The 19,486-nt window shown below is 39.2% G+C and overlaps 2 protein-coding genes across 14 annotated transcripts in view; one reads left to right on the plus strand and one right to left on the minus strand.

Annotated features, from left to right (window-relative positions):
* Nucleotides 1–8,504, minus strand: part of KCNK2 (potassium two pore domain channel subfamily K member 2) — a 161,955-nt gene extending 153,451 nt beyond the window's left edge. The window contains exon 1 of one of the 3 annotated variants that reach the window (XM_083831999.1): nucleotides 8,356–8,504. The gene's annotated coding sequence lies outside the window, so the exon portion shown is untranslated. The remainder of the gene's footprint in view (nucleotides 1–8,355) is intronic. The other 2 variants (XM_083832002.1, XM_083832003.1) reach the window with 2 other exon arrangements.
* Nucleotides 1–19,486, plus strand: part of LOC310897879 (spermatogenesis-associated protein 7 homolog) — a 54,705-nt gene that overhangs the window by 16,578 nt on the left and 18,641 nt on the right. For 9 of the 11 annotated variants that reach the window (XR_014582659.1, XM_083832006.1, XM_083832008.1 and 6 more), the window contains 3 exons: nucleotides 2,252–2,344; nucleotides 5,302–5,349; nucleotides 18,368–18,489. Coding sequence is in view for 10 of the 11 variants with exons in the window: in XM_083832006.1 (XP_083688132.1) it covers nucleotides 2,252–2,344; nucleotides 5,302–5,349; nucleotides 18,368–18,489 (263 nt within the window). In the remaining variant the exon portion in view is untranslated. Of the gene's footprint in view, nucleotides 1–2,235; nucleotides 2,345–5,301; nucleotides 5,350–18,367; nucleotides 18,490–19,486 lie in introns of all 11 variants that reach the window. The other 2 variants (XM_083832015.1, XM_083832013.1) reach the window with 1 other exon arrangement.

A 19,486-nucleotide genomic window follows, 5' to 3' on the forward strand; every position in this document is an offset into this window, starting at 1 on the left:
GCTGCTTATTGCACAATGTTAGTAATTTTCTGGACCCAAGATAGATTTAGATAATATGAAAGACAAAAAATTAGATTAAACTAGTAGTGCCTTGTACATCTTCAGCATTTCAAATTTGGAGCTGTAATTTATTTTGAGAAGAATGTTCTTTTATAAATGGATTTTCCATCCCTTTTTAATCCTTGGATATTGTTTGGATTGTCACATTGTTCTTCTGTCATGCTGTCTTTTTCACTGCATATATTGAATCCAGGCTGTCACTGCCAATTAGGGAAGTATTTGGGATATTTCCCAAAATAATATCTTCTTTTCCTTAGTGGCAAGAGCCTCTGGTTGTTGTGATTTAGGATATTGGCATTACTTGAACTCGCTAGTGCTGCCCCACTTTACAGCAGCTAGGGATGTTGCTGCCTATTACCGAAAAGCTTGTTCCAGATACTTTTGCCAGCAGGAGGTTCATGAAAAAATTACATTTTTGAAGTTTTGGGAAGTGAGTAACTACTAGTCTTAAGTACATAAAAGGTTTGTAACAGAATAGTACTGATTTTAACTATTTGATTTCTTTAGGCTGTTACTGACACCCATGAGTGGTTTCACTGATTGAAATTGGACTCATGGTAAATGCTCATGATTAGAATTTTTTTGAGCTTCACATTTGTCTGCTTCAAGTATCAGATCCCATTGTGGTACTTGTACTACACACTCTGAATTTCATTGTGACAAGAGATAAGTGCAATTTGGTCATAATTTTCCACCAAGTTCTCCATTGTTTTATAGCAAACATAGAGTCTTCATTTCAGTTGATGTCTCAGCATCTGCTTGTGTCGCTGTGGAAGCACTCTGGCTGTGCACACGTGTTTGATGAACAATCAGAACCAGCGGTCCTGGAGTGGAAGTAAGACCACCTTTCTCTGGCTGGTCATGTTGGGATGTGATGTGTACCTGTACAGGCTGTTGAAAGCTGGATTTCATGCCAGTGCCCTTCTGGCAGGCCTTCATTCATTTGCCAGAGCACATTACTAAAATAATACTAAATGAAGCAACAAAAATGGCATTAGGTGTTCTGTCCCACTCTTTGTTATGGTGCTTGTCCAAAAGATGACACAACAAATTGAATGTAGTCAAGCTCCCTGGCAATGAAAAACAGTTCATAGAACTGTCTCACTTGGTAGGCAAGTAATTCAGACAAGAAAAAGCAACACAGAAAGAAAGCAGCCAAACCGAGGTTAGAAGGATTGATTCCCAAAATCCCAACCCAATGTCTCCTCTTTTTTTCAAATACGACACAGACTTTGAAGCTAAGTCATTAACTGAAATTGTCCATTGTGGACATGAGTGATGAAACAATCATTTACTTCATTGTGTCAGAAAGCCGAATCTGAATAGGTTGGATGGGTGATTATATCTGTGTAAGGGCTATTCTGTATCTGTGGTTGAAAGGCAAAAGGCACATTAAGTTTCTGGTCTCAAGTATTCTGTCTGTATTTTAGTATTATTTGCAAGCAACTTTCTATACAAAAAATCTTGTCAGGTGATATGAGAAGGAATCCAAAAATGATTTTTTTTGTTCAGAAACAGCTTGAAATACAATGATCTATCTCTACCACTGTACTAGGTTAAAATTACAAACAAGTGAATACCTATCCATTTCTTGATTTTTTCCCTGGGCTAATGAATTTCTGTCCGATGTAGAGACAAATTCTTCCTGATAGGAGAAATCTTGTTGGACAGAGATTCAGAGGAGTGTCACAGAATAAAACATTTCTGTTCCACATTCTGGTTTCTTTTCTGGGCCCACTTCTGTCTTTGTGTATATCCAGTCCATTTTCCTCACTAAGGAGAGGTAGAGTTAGGCCTGGTATTACCAAGAGGTGGGGTATTCCAATTCATGTTTTTTCCAGTTCTTTGTCCTAGTCTCTAGTATTAAATTTTTCAAAACGCAAATATTTCTTATTATATCAAATATAATATAGTGAGATCTTCTGTTCTTCTCCACAGTTCTGTAATATCTAAGTCTTGTGCATTACTTATTGCAAGTGATAATTCTCAGGTATTAAAAAATATGCAAAATATCAATCATTTACCACTTGTTAATGTTATATTTTCTGTTGCCCTTACTTCTTCAAAGAAATGAAAAAATATTGACTTGATTTTGTTACAATCAAGAGATGATAAATACTACAATGTTTTAGAGCCATTGCTTGAGACATTTCTTGCCCCACTGAATGAACTAAGATTTTTCCTTTTGCAGTTTTTTCTCCTGGATCTTCCTGCAAGTTCTCCAATCAGTACATCATTCAAGATCACATGGCCGCTCATTACAAGAAACTGATGTCTGCCAAAGGTATGTGTGGTCTTCAACGTTGATGTTATTCATTTAGCTGAAAGGTGAAATCATATTCCAAGGTACACTGGTTGTCCTTAGTTTTGACTGGCTGATGAATTTCTTCCCCCTTTCCTCCCTCTCCCTTTCATTAACTCAAGAGGTGTAGGAGAATTTAAAGCTGAAGCATAATACAGCCTGCTGTAAAAGAGGAGATATGTAGACCTCTTGATTGGAACTGTAACCTTGCTTTGGGAGAAGCAATCCTAACCACTGAGAGGATTAAAGTATACAGAGTCAAACCATCCTACAAAAGGACAAGTTCATTTTAGGAAAGGAAATATTATTTAATTCCCCTGGCTTCTTTTAATAATGGTTTCTGTTTAGATAGATATGGCCGTTGACTTACAGGAAAGGTAAAATGAGAGCTAGGGCAGGTTTTTGTTTAATGGGGAGAACCCATTAGAAGAATAACAGTGAGATTTCAGCTTTGGAAGTTTAGAAGGTTACAGAATCAGTCCTAAGTACCCTAGAGAGAAGTTCCAGCAGCATGCAATTACATTTGAGAGAGCTTTTCAAACATCCTCTCTTCTGTAAATAGCTGCAAACTGCTAGAAGGAGAAACTGGAATTAAAAAAATGTCCTCTGTTGGTTGTCTGGAGCTGTGTAAAATTCCTGGTGCTTCAGGTGCAGATGAAAACAACTAAAGTGAATGGTCATAGCCCTAGTTAGGTTACCGCAAGACTTCCAGTCCTTGGGCTCCCAGCCTTTTTAACAACACAATTCACTGATAACATGCAGCGAGCTCTATAATAACACATAGCTATAGAACAATAGATCAGATTGCTGCTGCAATCATTTTTTGCCAGGAGAGCGATCCTTTTGGCAATTTGCAGTGCCAAGTGCTTTATCTTAGACTGCCTGCCTCAAATCAAGTGCATCATTTTATCATGGTATCAGAACAAACATTTAAAAGTTGCACGACCTCCACCTCCCTACAGTTCGTGACCATCCCACTCATATTGGGGCCTGGAGGCTGGATTGCTGCTGCATACTGTTGTACTTAAGAGACTTTTGCTCCTGCTTGGCTAATGTCACAGAAATAGAGAACTATAAGGACTGTAGAACTCCAATCCTAGTGCATTGCTCATAAATATACAGAAGCATCAAAACTAATTAAGAACAGCAAAGACTGCCATATATAATTGAAACTTGTTTCATTCTCAACTGGTGAAGCCTAAAATGAGGGAGTGAAGATTGAAAAATAAAAGGAAGAAAACAACTCAAAGATGTTTTTTCAGTTGTTTTGTCTATTACATTCTTAGAGCTCCAAAGAAAATACACAGAAGATATTCTTGGCATAAAAGAAGCCAAGTGCTTTGTTCCAAAGCAGGTTTCAATTTTCCTTTTTTCAATGTCAGTCCTGCACGTCTGTAGCACAATTCAGTCAGACTGGAAAGATCTTCTCACAGTAGATGCCAATCAAAATTTCCAGTGGCTAAAATTTCTAATTATCATGTGTTTTACCACCTGAAATTATAGTTCTCAGAAGTTAGATTTGGAGCATACTAGAGCAGAAACCTCTAATATTAAAACACATATTTTACTTATTGTAATGCTTCCTCATTCCTTTCAGGTTCTCCTTATAGAATTAAACTCACAGACATTGAAAACCATAATAATGCAAGGATATCAAGGTTCTCATCTGTACATACCTTGATGATCTAAAGCGCTGAGTTTCCACGTGTTGCAGATGATAGGGCTTTGTACCTCTGAAAAATCTGGTCAGGGTTGTCTAAGAGGCCTTCTCCAGTACCTTTCTAAATATTCACCAGTCTTTTGGAAATATAGCTGCTTTTTGAAATTCTGCCTATTTGGCCTCACTCCAGTCAAAGCTAGACCTGCACGTCTGAAACATCGTTTGGGGCACTTTTACAAGCTCTGATTTGCTGTGACATTTAGCAGTAATCACTAAAGTGTCTTGGATGAAAATGGAGTCAATGTCCTTCAAATGAAACTGGAGTATCGTACTTCTCCTGACTGATTACTTTTCCCTCCACAGTCAAAAATCGTATTTCCCCATATATTGCAGCTATCTCCAAGTATATGCAATCAGACATACAGCTCCATTAGCATCCATACCATCCCCTGTACAGACACGTGACTTACTGAAGAACATGCAGCAGTAGAGTGACAGGGCTTTGTTCCTTGAAACTCACTTGATTTAACCTTTTGCAACAAAACCCAAATGAGTAAATGACAGAAAAAGCTATATACAAACTGCCAATGTAATCATATAATCAAATAACTTCTCCTGATAGAAAGATGGTAAAGAACTGATGACCTTGAGTCTCAGGACAACCTGAATCTCACTGATACACCATCACTTGTCAGTTTCCACTGACTGATAGCAGCTGTACTACTCATCCCTGAAGTATAAGCTTTTTGGGTAGCAATAGATGCTGAAATAAAATGTATACAGCTTTTCTTAACTTGTAAACTAAAAAAAAGGTTTATAAAGTTAGCTGCACTAACTCTTATTTCTATACTGAAGTAAAGATGGGCTACAGCTGCAAAATTCAGGCCCAGGTTTGATATTGAATCAACAGCAGTACTGCTGAGGCACTTATCCTACTCTTTTACCCAGCTAAAGACAAGGGGTCAAGCCCTCAGTTGGTGTAATATAGCATAACTCAAGTGACTTCTCTGCATTTAAGCTGCTAGCTTTTAAAAGCTGACTGTTGGCCAATATAATAGCAGGGAACAGGAGGAAAATAGTAGAGATCCCTAGGAAAAAATAGGATTAGATCATTTGCAGATCTACATTATGAATTATGTTAACATTATGCATACTTGTACAACATTTCCATGGGGAGTTCAGCATCTTGAGATGGCCAGCTTCATCTCTGTCCCTTTTTGGTAAGATTATTTGGGATGTTAGTGTTTCATTGGACTGAACTTTCTTTTTGTTAATACAGCTGCTGTTGATTCATCTGCACCAAAGAGTTTGCATACCAGTGTTAAATGTGAGTATAGTTTTGTTTTGTTTTCAAAATAGGTCTGGCTTCATTTGTTTGGTTTGTAAATACTTGTCTTCTTTTATGATGAAGGTATTCTGAAGAGGCATATGTGTGCCTAAAATACTCATCATTCCAAGTGTGGTTAAGATAATATCTAGTATCTATGTATCTAAGCATCTAATTTAATATCTAAAATAATAGCTGTAGATAGCAGTTGGTTCATGTTTGCACAGATGCAACCTAACTTGCAAACTGAGGGACTCTTCGATATACATACTTTAAGCAATGGTTTTTTGAGGCACAAATTGTTTTAGTTTTCCAGTCTAAACTCAGACCACTGGCCTATTGAATTCCTTGCTTATTCACACTGTATTTTTAATTACCTTAACTGCCTTGTGTATCCCTAGGCATCAGGTACACTGTAGTTAAAACAGGTTTTGAGAAATTAATGCTTTTTTGGTAAGAGAACATTGCACTGCATCTTAACGCCACCTCTTGGCTGAAGCCTGCAGTACCCAATGTGTAGGCAGAATCTCTTCTACCCTTCCTTGTTTGAAAGGAAGATTGATGAAAGGCAATACATTCATCTCTTTACCTGAGAGTTCATTGTGGAATGAGTTTAGATTTCTTCATTCATCTGGTTGTGAGGCATATCCTACTTCTGTTTGATAGTTATGTACATAGGAGCACGCACCCTTTCTACACAGAAAACTCGCATTTTAAGATCAAATTTTAAAAGCCGGAAAAGTGGAAGTGCTATTTTTCCACAGGGCGTGCACAGTGAGTATCATTTAACAGAGATCTGCAGTAAGCTATTTCTCTGAGTGGGGAATGCAGTTGGAAGCAAAGACAGCTCAAAGACAGTACTGAGATGCAGTTGTTTAAGCAAGATACACCCAAGCCTTGAAGGCAAACATAACTCATGCCTGTAAAGATTCAGAAAAAAAAAGTGGATCATAAGAGATCTTCAGTATAGGAGAGCAAGAGAATTAAATTCAGGATCACAACACATCACGGTAAAAATTCTCTTCTCTTTGCTTTTTAACACCTTATGCTCAATATCAAATTAGTCTTTCCTCAGTACTGTCTTTCATATAATCATTTTAAACTTACTATTCTTGATTGATTTTAATGTTTGACAGAGAGATGATCCTCTCACAGAAGTGCATGAGGCATAGAATCTCCCTTACTGGAGAAGATCAAGAGGACATAGCATTTGTTGAGCTACCCATGTTAGCTACAATAACAAGCTTTCCTAGAAGATGATGAATCAGAAGGAAGCATTATCTGTGTTTGGTATAATGCTTTCTTAGCATTTCTCTTGTACAGCTAATCAAGAATGTACTGCTGTGTGGGGTTACTGTTAATTTAGAAAACATGTGAGTATAAGACTCCTGCACACAGAAGCCATAACATGAGATTCTCAGTCACAGGAAGTGAGGACCCATTATCATTTGTGTCTTTTAACTATCAGTATGCTGCTAAGGAATCACCTTCTTCATTTAATATTTTTCTTCACTAAAACATACTGTGTATCAACTATGTTCTTTTTCAGACAGGTTAACTCCAGGAATGTCTGTCTTAGCAAAAGTAGTTTTGTCCCTGGAAGGATAAAACTCAAAATTTAGAAGTCACGGTAAAAGGACTGATCAGAATTTATTTCTTCTGAAGTGTTAAGTAGGACAGTAGCACAATGGAGGTACAGTCGCTGGTAATAGGGTTGATGTGCAAATCATTTGTACAGCATAAAATGACTTTATGCCTACAAAAATAGGCTTCTGTTTATCATTAGCATATTCAAAGACACAAAATAAATGAAGGTTGTTTTTTTTTGTCAGCCTTCTAGAATAATATGAGAACAAAACTAATTTTCTACTTAGCTGAAGATTATGCATTTTCTTCTTCTCATGTAAAATTCTCTCCTACAACCATTTCTACTATTGATACTACTAGTTGCTATTTATGGTGTGTTTCTAAAACATTGAAATTTATCAGAACACACAAGATGCACATTCTGATGCAGTACATTTTACCTGTTCTCAATCCATACGCTCATGTAGTTAAAACCTTGCTTTCCAAATGTGCAAAGTGTATTGAATAGCACCCGGTTCACCAGTCAGCTGCAAGAATAAATTTCAGGTCACTTGGTAGTGATGCAGACATATGTAAACCTCTTAAAATAATAAAAAAAAATATACAGAAAAAAAATAAACTGAAACAGCTGCAGAGATCAATTCTGAAACAACAGAACAAAATACAGTGTACAGTGTTTTGTTTCATTGTAAGAATAAATACATTGTGGATAAAACACTAAATAAAATGTAAACACTGTAAATAAAACACTTTTTTGACAATGTGGAAATGCACCTTTTCACAAGGTCTCTGCATTATTGCACTTCAGGTTAAAAACTGCATACACAAGATGGGAAACATGCAATGTGTAGGGCTTTCTCCTGAATGTCTTCAGGTATATCCTGGATTTTCAATTTTAGGGTTAAAAAAGGCATGGTTTTAAATTGGGCTTTTTGTTGTTTTAGGTTTCGCAGAGTTACTAATGTTGCAGTTGGTAAGAGTGTCGTTGAGTTAGCTGTATTTATTTTATATAAGAAATTCTTCTCATGACCTTTACATCTGGTATACAAAGCATTGAAAGTGCCAGCTTTGTTAGTCATGAGAGCGGCATGACTTTTGAAACTACTATGAAAACAGTGATTCCATGGCCATCCCAGTGTTGAAAGTATCTGACTGGGAGGATGTTTACGTTTCATATTCTCAGCAGAAGCCACATTTACTAGAAAGAGCATCTAACAAGTATGGAAAGAGCTTAAGTTATGCTGAACACAGCAGTAACCAGGTTTCAGAAGATTGTCTTAGCAATCAAAAAGAATTTCTGTTCCAAAGGAAATGTTAAGTTTCTAAAAAAATCCATTACGAGGCATCATTTTTATACCAATGAAAGAGAAAAATCAAAATAATTATTTATACAGCATTGAGCTTGAGAATTAAACTTACCTGTTGCAAAGTCCTCCAAGTGCCTCAGTTATTAGGCATTAAGAGCTATAGCTGAATTATATTTCATGGAGCTTGAAAGCATGACAGAGTGTTCCCATGGCCTGTAGGCTCCAGCAGTCTCTTCCAACCAATATTTCTGTGATACTGTGATGCTTTGTCCCAGATTCACAGAGCCCAAGTTTGAGTCAGATCTCCTGAGGCTGCTCAACTCAGTAAGAAGAGCAGAAACCTTGGCTGATATGCACATGAAGCTGTCCCAGATGAGCTGGCAGGAAACTGGGAAAAACTTAACACTCATGGAAGATTTATCAAAACCAGACCTAAATGGAGGAACCCATAAAGGTAACCCACACTTCATGCAAGAAAATGAGCCACCCAAACTGTTAGTTGGTAAGCCCTGCAATCTGAAAATCCTGACTAAAGCTTAGCTCTTCGGCTCCATCACAGACACAGCCCACCACTTCAGAGAAGGGTGCTGGCCCTCGACACCCTGCCCTAAATCTTTCCCATTCCAGGGATGAGAGCGACTCCACCAAGGCCTGCTTTGATATATGGTTTTCCTCACAGTTTTGCAGTCCCTGCTCTGTTCCCATTAGCATAGTATTGAGTAATGGTCCAGCAAAACAAGCACACCTGCACTGTCAGAGATGGGAAGCTGTGGTAGGGTAGAGCCATTCACTCTACCCAACTAAATAAATCTTGCATCTGAAGACCTAAACTAAATCTGGCTCTCTGGGACCACCCTTAATCTCCAAGGTCTTGATTTTAAGACAAAGCCATTCCTTTGCCTGTTGTACTAGGATTTGATTACGGACTCAAGGTCAACTACCTACAGTGTCAAGATGAGCTAATCAGACTATTGTATGTTCTGCACAATTCCCTTGCCCTTCTCAGAGTACAGTGTATGCATTTACCCAAAAGGAATTATGAGTAATACTGTATATAAGTACACGAGGCTAGATGTGGCACACTGCTTCTCATTCACCCTTTACAGGGTGTTGATTGTATAATTGCTCCACGGATTGTGACTTGTTTTTATAAATATGAAACCCAAACATACTAACAAGTGTGCAGATACGCATGCTTTAGTAATTGGAAAAAAAGGAATGGTAGTTTTCTTGAAGAGAAATTTTATTTTTCTGTCTACCAGCAGAGTACTTAAGTGCTTAGATGTGCCACACAGTGGTCTTTTTATAACCTGTGTTTTTTTCTTTTTAATTTTCTGCGTGAGACAGACATTAGTCAAAATAGTAATTTCTATTTGTGTTTTTGAACAGTTTAAAATGAAATTTCTTTGTGACTTTCAGGACTATAATACCTGAGAAGAAGAAAAAGTTGTTTCTCCAAACAGTTCAAAGACATACAAAATTGCAGCATTTTATCTCAGGAAGGTTAGAGTTTGTGTGAATAATCTATACAGTCAATTATATAAACATAATTTCATCCTTACAGATGTAGAAATCCTAGTTGTCTCTAATCTTGGGCAATTGAATGGATCATTTAGCAATCAGTGAAAATTAATGTGTTTATATATGCAAACATCAATTTTCTATCATTGCAAGTTTATGGAGCGTTAGTGAGATGTTTTTCAATAATAAATGTCGCAGTCTGTAGAAAAGAAGCACGTATATCAGTATTACAAGGGAATCACAAGGAAGGGAATATTGAACATGGCTGCACTGCGGCGTTCAGCTAGCAGTGATTATTAACCAAGCAGGCTGGTTCATAACTTCTTCTCCCACTTTGAAGTCTGTGCTAGTGCTGGCAGCTCCATTTGGGATCTGAGTTCCACTGGGGTAGCCACTGCATGGTCTAAAGATCATCTTCTGGGTATTTCTGCCCAAAAGGATGAACCAGCTGGAATGAGTAAATGTGTGCTATTATCCTATTTTACAGGGAGGAAATTAAGACACCAGAGATTAATTATTGTACCTGTGATCACACTAGAGTCTGTTGTAGAGCTGGGAATTAAACAATAGTTTTCTAAGTCCTACTGCAGTCCTTTAATCACAAAACCTTCCTTCCTCACAAAACCATCCCTCCTTTCGATTTCAGAGTCAGTGCAGTTGAAAGCAGTTTTTTTTTAAAGGGGAGGAAGAAGGTACTGGGAGTTACTGGAGTATGCAGGGAGCAGGATTCATGACTATTTCATGACCACTGTGCCCTAACTGTATTTTAACTTTGCATTTCTACTCCACTGCCAAAGGGGAAAGCAGCATACTTCAGCAATCAGTACTTTAAACAGGGATGAAACATCTTGACATTTCTCTTGTACTCCAGCTTCTAGAATTCCCTTCCTCCTTGAATACTTATGTACAATATCAACATAAAAAACCTGCCCGTATCCATCCAGAGGTCTGTAAGTTCCTGTCAGTGATCTGCTAACATATGCAAGTCTTCTTCTCCTGGTCTTACCAACTTACCAACAATGTCTTTCAATCACAAAATGTAGAGTTGCTTCAATTAATGAGCAACTTAGCTATACGAAATTTTGTTTGCCAAAGTAATAAAAATCTAAAAAAGGTTCTTGATAACTTCTTGCCATAAAGCAGAACTGACAGTTCAACATAGCTCTACCTGCTGCCTTTTGGCTTCAGGTAAGAGACAAAAATAAATAATTAATTAATAAATAATTGGATAAAGAGGTTTTACCAATTTTTATTAACTTAGGAGAGCAGAATCTTAAAAAATCAAGAGCAACAGTGCTAGATTTATCCTCCTGTTGGACCACCTTCTCACAGGTGTAAATTACCATTGTACATTTGTACTGACACACAAGGGAGAAAGAGAGAGCCAGTTGATTTTTGATTTTTGTATCAAAAAAAAGTGCTGAAATACACTTCAGATGAGAAACAGGCTGAAAGAATGGGAGGTGCTCTAACTGTAAGAGTTTGATCTCATTTGCTTATGCAGGAAATTCTTCATACTTAAAGGTTAAGAGTGGGTGGTGCTTACAGAGCCGTGAATCTCACCTTTTGAATAAGTCTAATTTACACTGGCTAAAAGGTTAAGAAAAATTGATTACTTCCCCCATATAAGGAAAACAAATGCCAAATCTTGATTTCATGTTCTCAAATAAAAGAAGAGACAGCGTTCTTTCTTTATTTTGATGGAATCTACAATGGAATTCTGTCAAATGCTGACATCTCCACTGATGTCTGTGAATTTGTTCATAAAGCTGAACCAGTCACAGCAGAAGTGGGTTATGGCCAAAGGTTTCAAGAATTCCCAGACTGGATGGTTTCCTACAGAGAACTGATTCCTTCTTGCCTCGCTCATGGGAAATTCCTGTTAATATCGGTACGAGAGCACTTTCTTTAGCAAAATAAGCAGAATTTGGCATGGGATTGGAAAACAACATGGCAAACAGCAACAGGCAAGGCCGCTTAGCAGTGTTTCCTGAGTATATCTGATGTTCGAGAGGCTTTTCTTCCTCTATAAAATCATTGTTCACTCACTTGATAGTATTGCAGCATTTAAGTATTGATGAAAACAAATAATGCTGAACCAGAGCTCGGGGCTTAAAAAACACCCACGTGCTGTAGGTTAATGTGCCAACATGGGCTTTTCACAGTGATAGCTAACATGGCAAAGAGCATCTGAAATCAAATCTAAGCATTTGAGCCTACCTTAACCCTGGTTTCTGTTGAAGGAATAGTATTGTTTGCTCTGAATTGCCAAAATAAGCAATCCCCACACCAGACAAACTATTACCAGTGCAGACTACAGTGTTTGGCCCACAGATGTGAACATCACAAGTAACTGTCCTTGTAACCCTTTGTATTGCACTGCCCCAAAATCAGACATGACATCAGTTAACAATAACAGCAAAAACTGTGAAAAATGTAAGTTCAGAGAACTTGGTAGGTGATCCATAATGACTGACACATCTCAGAGTTTCATGGACACAGCAAGAATAAACCATTGCAGTTATCTATCCTGCTTTTTCCCTAAATCTTCTCTCCACGCATCACTGCTTTGCAGAGTTGGGGCAGGGAGCTAAAAATATGTCCAACCTCATTTGTTTACATCCCACCTGTCATTAAATTGTTCCAAAGGATAATTTACCTCACTATGAGGGATGTGCACCTTTCTTTAAGGATGAATTTGTCCAGCCTTGGTAAATCTTTGCTTGACAGACTGTATTGTCTAATTTCTGTTTCATGTAAAGGTGCTTGTAAACTGGAATGAAGTTACTTCTTAACACTCCGTTTGAGGAACTAAATATATTAAACTCCTTCATGTCACCATGAAGAATGTTTTCAAGACTTCATCATTCATATGGATCTTCTCTGCATCCTTCCCAATTTATATACTCTTCTTGAGTGGTAAAGCTTTAGAGCAGGTTATGTAATTCCAGCAGCAGTCATCCACCTGTCAAAGGATACTGCAGTAAAGGCTCGCTGTACTTCAGATTTCCACTCTTTATAGACAATGATATTACACGAGTTTAGATTACACCGTCACTGCAGGAAATTACAAGCAGCTGTTTTTGTAGGAGAAGGTAGGAGTGTTTTGCGGCAGCACCAATTCCCTGGCTAGACCCAGCTCCTTTAAGTAAGAGCTTAAACTGAGGGGTTCAGTTATCCATGCTGAAAAGCGTACTGCTTGCCTCCTTATACCTTACTGAGTGAAGCAGAATGCTTTGTTACCATAAGTGACTCCTTTATTATTCATGAGTTCCCCAACTGTAATTGTTCGATCTTTACGAGGAATGTTTTTATGTTTTTTACAGATAACTGAAAGAAATAATTTAATAACATAATATCAAAAGAGATCACTGTATTAGAAATGCCTGCCTTGCAAAGAGTCCTCACTTCTAGTAACATTTTCAGATAAGCCAGTTAGCCATTTCGCAAACACACGTAATTTTGTTATGTTGTAGTTTCTTTGTCCAAATGTCACGCAGAACAAAGCCAAGGAGCTTACAAAAACCTTTTAAACCAACACATTTTTATCACTCAACCATAATCAAAATCACTTTTTTTTTTTTTCTTATCAAGTTAGCACAATGATTTTTTGTAAACATTTTTGATTGGCAGTGCTTATATTATTTACTTTAACTGGGTCTTCTAAAAACCATTCAGTTTTTATATGCTCAGGACTCTTGTCAGTCTGACAGGTCTGGAGTTCATTTACCACTTTTGCTGTTCTTTTTCCCCGCAGTCCTTTGAAACTTCCTTGTTGTTACAAAACTCATCAGAAGTTAAACATCAGCCAGCTCTTTTAAAATACTTGGTAGGAAGTAAACCAGAACTCCCACTGTGAGTCAAAAATGAAGGCATGAGCCAAGGTGTGGATTCTGTTTCTAACTATAATCACTGAGTTTTGTAACATCTGGTAAACAACTTAGGGGAAGCCTGTTCTGGCTTTGTATCCCATTCTCATACTTGGGCCACAATGTTCTGTTTTAGACCTGAAAATAACCTTCTCTTTTAGAAGGCAGCTGTGGAGTCAGTCTACGGTGTTTGCTGCCTCTTCATACTATTTAGAGCAAATATAAGTAGAACTGAAAGACTGATTTGAAAAAAAAAAAAAAAGTGGTTTGTTTTGGGTCATTCTGATAGAGCTATGTTATCAGCTAAACTGTTTCTACTAAGCTGAGTAAATTTGTGTCTGCTTGTTCTGTATGCGGGCCTTTCACACAGCAGCAAAGGAGAAACAAGATTTTTTATTAACTAGAAAGAAACAAGAATTGCCAGGAAAACAGAGCAGGGACTATAGCATCAGAATCTTCCCGTATTTTTGAAATGGCCAGATTTCAACTAAATCCTTTTTATTTTCTGTACTTTCTGTTGCATTGACAAGTACCAGGTACCAGCACAAGTACCAGTAAAATTGCACAATAGCACTGATAAATTAACGTCTGCCACAGTAGGAAGGATCATAAATTAGCAAATAAATGAGTTTAACATGAAGGTTGCTGAATACATTTGCCTAAATAACTGCTGCACTGGCCATGCCATGTGATTGCATTGCCTGGGAAGCAGCAAATAGGTAGCCAAGAGATACTGGCTGTTGCAGGAATAAAAATAGTTGCATCCTGTAAGAGGATTCAGGAAAAACACTGAATCATGATACACTTCATCAAGTGAAATCCTCCCCCACCACCCTTAGGTTGATGTCCACAGTTTTGGTTTTAACCATAGAATACAGCCAGTTCTTAAACACCTTGGCCATGATGTGAGAGCAGAAGGCACGGGACGTCTAATTTTTGCTTAAAAAAAAAAAAAAAGACCTCTCATTTGGGATACATGGTTTGCATGTTCTTTTCTTTTTTGTTGACGGTCATTATTAAGAAGTATTTTGAGAAAGGAAGAACAGGAAAGGGATCTGGGGGTTTTGGTTGATGGTGAGTTTGAATATGAGTCAGCAGTGTGCCCTGGCAGCCAAAAGGGCCAACCCCGGGGTGCACCCTGAGGTGCATCGGGCACAGCCTCTCCAGCTGGTCCAGGGAAGGGATTGTCCCCCTCTGCTCTGCGCTGGTGTGGCCTCACCTCCAGGGCTGTGTGCAGTTTTGGGCACCACAACATAAGAAAGTCATAAAACTATTAGAGGGTGTCCAAAGGTGAAAAACAAAGCTGGTGAAGGGCCTAGAGGGCAAGACATACAAGGAGAGGCTGATAGCCCTTGGTTTGTTCAGCCCAGAGCAGAGCAGGCTGAGGGGAGGCCTCATGGCGGCCTGCAGCTCCCTCAGAGGGGAGCGGAGGGGCAGGCGCTGAGCTCTGCTCTCTGGGGACAGCGACAGGACCCGAGGGAACGGCATGGAGCTGGGACAGGGGAGGGTCAGGCTGGGTGTTAGGGAAAGGTTCTGCACCCAGAGGGTGGTTGGCACTGGAACGGGCTCCTCAGGGAAATGGTCATGGCACCGAGCCTGCTGGAGTTCAGGAAGTGTTTGGACAAGGCTCTCAGACATAGGGTCTGTTTTTTGGGCAGTCCTGTGTGGAGACAGGAGTTGGACTCAAAGATCCTTGTGGGTCCCTTCCAACTCAGGATATTCTGTGGTGCTATAACTCTGTGATCCTCTACATAGCTCGTGCTGCTGAGCAGTGCATGTGACTGGGCCAAGCTGCTCAGTGTGTCAGGGTCACAGCTAATTTTCAAACAGAAATTTAGGGTAGATGTGAAGACCAGCAGTGTGACCTGAAAAACTGAGAATATCTTCCATTCTTAGCTCCTTTAATTCATGCATCTGGGGAGAATGCCAGGTTAGCATGGGGTAAGGTCATTTTAGGAAGAGACCTGGAGGAGGGGAGAGGCTTGGAGAAGAGGCAGCATGGAGCACAACTGGTGCTGGAGTGGGCAAGACACAGCAGCCCTTTAGTCATGGGAAGGGGCATGGGAAAAACATGAATGGGGAAAAACAGTAGTGAGGAAAGAGAAACTGGAGAGAACAGAGCTTGAAGGTGAGGGAAGCAAGTAAATCCCTTAGCAGACGTGTGTCAGCAAACCAGGCTGTGGTGTAGGACCCCTCAGTCTGCCTCGTGGCTGAGGCTCATACAAAACCTGACAGATTTTTTGGGAAATGAAACCTGGTGTCTATTAGGGAAAGGAAGGGAAAGTTGCTACAAAGCATTCTGGCCAAGAAGTTTTTGCTAACTACTCAAAACAAAAACTATAATGCAGTGGAACTGGACTTGTTTGAATAGGCTTAATGCCACATGGCATATTTATAACCCACATTTATAGTAAAAATATCAGCGAAATACTAGATGAAGTCTGTTTAAAACCCGTGGCTTTCTGACCTGGAACATTTTATTTTCTTGTCCTTGGCATGGCTGGGTGAAGGCTCAGCCTTGCCTAGGGTAGACAGCTGTTGTCCTGCTTCACCTGCGTGCAGACAGACAGCACGTGCAGAGGAGCGCAGAGGCACTGATGTGGCTTTTGCCCAAGGCCTCACAAAAAGTCATTGGCAGTGCTAGGAAAGAAGCCAGGTATCCTGACTGGCAGTACCGTTGCGTAGACACTACATCAAGCTGCCTTGTCTGTTGTTTTTTTATAGGACTGCAGAATGCAAAGTCTTTAATCAGAGTTGGGGGGTAGTTTGGTTGGGCCCTGTACAAACCTAGATAAAAGGGGAAGGTATTAATCTCTGCACGAATGCGATTGAGCAAGTACATTTTGTGTTTTTTTGTTCCAATGAGTTGTATAATCCTGCTTCCCAGTCATCCAAATAGGATTTAGCATTGTCAACATGTTTTTCTTAATAGGATGATGCTATGAACTCATGTCTGTGCACAACTGGAAAGCCAGATTATATGCCTCGGGAGACAATATATCCTATTTTAGCTATTAGTGAAATCTATGTTTTTTTTCAGTGGCCAGGCCACAGCCTTGAGGCAACCTTACAGGGTGTCATGCCTCATACAACAGCTATCACAGACTTCTTAGGAGCCAACCATTTAGTGCAATATCTAAGTGCTTTATTTAAAAATAAAAATAATAAAAAAAAAAATCCCATCTATTTCTTTTCTAGAAGAAAAACTGTTTTTATTAAGACTTACTAAAACCCCATGTCTCTTCTGCAAATACAGAATGGTACAATACTAAACTCAGGGCAATGCATCTCCCTCTCAAAAGAAAACCTGCAGTAAGTGCTGCTTTGCCAGGTTTCAAGCATTATTCTGTCACATTACTAGTGAGATGCACAGCAATTACACCATTTCAGTGGAAGAGGAGCTGCTTATTAGCAAAATAAATAAATAAATAAATAAATAAATTGCAGCTTATTGTGAGCGTAAATTCTAGTACATTGCCACAACAGCAGTGCAAGGAGGCTAATCAAGAACCAGTCATGCATTTTTGTCAGGAATAAGTCAATATTTTTCACAGTAACATCACACAGCCAGAAATAACATTTCACCAGCTCACCCAAAGCCTCTCTAACCCTCCAGAAGTGCCTGTCTGTGGCGTCTCGGCAGCTGCATCCAGAGGGGAAGAAGCAGAGCACATCTCTTCTGGCCTGCCTGTCCGTACTGGCACCTGCCACCGTGTGCTAGAGCTCCACAGGACAAAGACATTTTGACAGAGTTGCATTTTCAACCCAAAGGGGCCATATGCAGCTTGTGGGACCTCGCTGGACCCCACTTTACCTACTTTGTGGGTGAATCTTTAGTTTCAGCTAGTGCTGCTGGGGCTATTGTTTTTTAAACATGATTTTACATAGAAACAGATTTTGTTACACATAACAATTCATAGCCCTTTTCTCTGAACTATGCCTGGGAGAAACACAGTGGGCAAAAAGGGTTGAAAATTTTGGTCATGAATCATTCACTTTTGCACTGCTAAAAGTAAGGTCATGGCAAAAGATGACAAATTGTGAGTATGCTCATGAGGGCATCTGTGGTCTTGAATAACATATCCCCTTCTTATTCCTATATTCTTCTTCCTACTGTTATATATAATAAGTGCATAATAAAAACAATAATAATAATGCTGATTGTAAGTATTCTTACTCATACTCTCACTTTACTTCCCTATTTTCAATGATATTTGAAGATCCAAGGGACTAGGCCTGTTTCGTTCCTTTTCATGTGTGAGGTGCTAGCAGAAGTGTCACCCTACTCTTTTCAGCCTGAGTTTGACGAGTACAGAAAGCATGCTTTCTTGGCAGTACAGTCTGCCGTAGGCTTGAATCTCAGAGACTTAATTGCTTCAGCTTTTCTTCTATTTTGACCTGCATCAGTTCCTGTCTAGGACAGGGGAAAGAGTGGGCAGGAGATGGGAGCGAAATGTCATTGTACTCTCTTATCCTTCCACAGCTCATTACTTACTGCATGAGTTGTATAATGAAGTCCTGGGTTGCATTTATTTCACACACAGGTGTGTGCTTCTGAGCACAGAGGCAGCAAGCACCAACTGTTAGAAGAGTAGTTGTCTTCTTTGCATGCTACCTGCTGTTAAGAGGAGGAAACAGAACAGCAATGGGAAAAAGATGAGTGAAGAGTTACAGTCTGTGACCTGACCACTGATTAAACTGGAAAGGGTTGTTTTTACATTTTTACATGTGCAGACAAGGATCAGCAGAAAAGAGACAAATTGATTCAAGCCCTTGAGAAATATGAGAAGGATCTTGTACATGTTCTTCGTGCCTCATCATCCAACTCCAGAAGTGTTTCTCCAGGCCAGCAGAAGGTATGTGATATTCTGACAGCGTAGGACCTGTCACACAGGTTGTACTGAGTCACCCAAAAGAGACCAAGTTCCTCGGAGTTAGCTGCACTCTGAAGTGCAGGGCAGTGCCTGTAACACAGCAGTAAGTGCAGGCTTGTTCAGTGTGTCTTTTTATAGTCTAGTCAAGCAGAGATAATATTTGACTCTTAGTTTTGCCTGGGAGGAAAGACACCAAAAAACACTTTGTTCCTCTCACTGTCTTAAAACTAGCGAACGTATTTGCCCTGATGGCCCACTGAGCTTTCACCTAAGCTGCAATGGCTTAATCATGTTTTTGGCTAGATACGGCAGCTATCCTCTCATCTAGCTGTTGTTATCCCTACGTGACCTACGCTGTAGACCTACAAAGACATGTACCTGTGTCATGTACATCTACATGACTAAAATGTGCCCCTGCACCGACGGCATGAATGTACACATAGCATTCACAAACCCACATGCGTTCTCTTTGCTCCTTTGACAAATGGGATTCATCTTTATGTTGAATTAGAGTTTTTAACAAAGTATTACGTGTGCCTGGAAAACAAAAATAGAGCAAATTTATTGAAATAATTTGGTGACGTCTGTGACAACATTTTTATCAGGAATATTTCTGTACACAGTATTTTTAAGAATACTAAATCCCAATGATTTTCACAGAATTGCCACTGAAAGTAATGCAATAACATTATTTTTTAAAGTATCATCTGCATTCTAAAAAGGTGTTTATTAGTAAAAGCAAGACAATAAAGTAATTAATCCTAACTCCTTATATTCTGCCAGATAACAGAGACTGTACAACCTCATGCTAGTGTGAATAGGTCTGTTCTTCACCAAATTCCGCCAGTGGACATCACCACAATAGGCAAAGTCATCCAAAACATTTCATTCTGCCATAGTCTCGAGTGTCTTAGGGGCAAAAATTCCTCAGCAGACTATATTTAGATTGTAAAACTTTCTATTTGTTGAGAATTATAGT

The sequence above is a fragment of the Anser anser genome (genome assembly GCF_964211835.1).
Source record: "Anser anser genome assembly, chromosome: 3".
NCBI lineage: Eukaryota > Metazoa > Chordata > Aves > Anseriformes > Anatidae > Anser > Anser anser.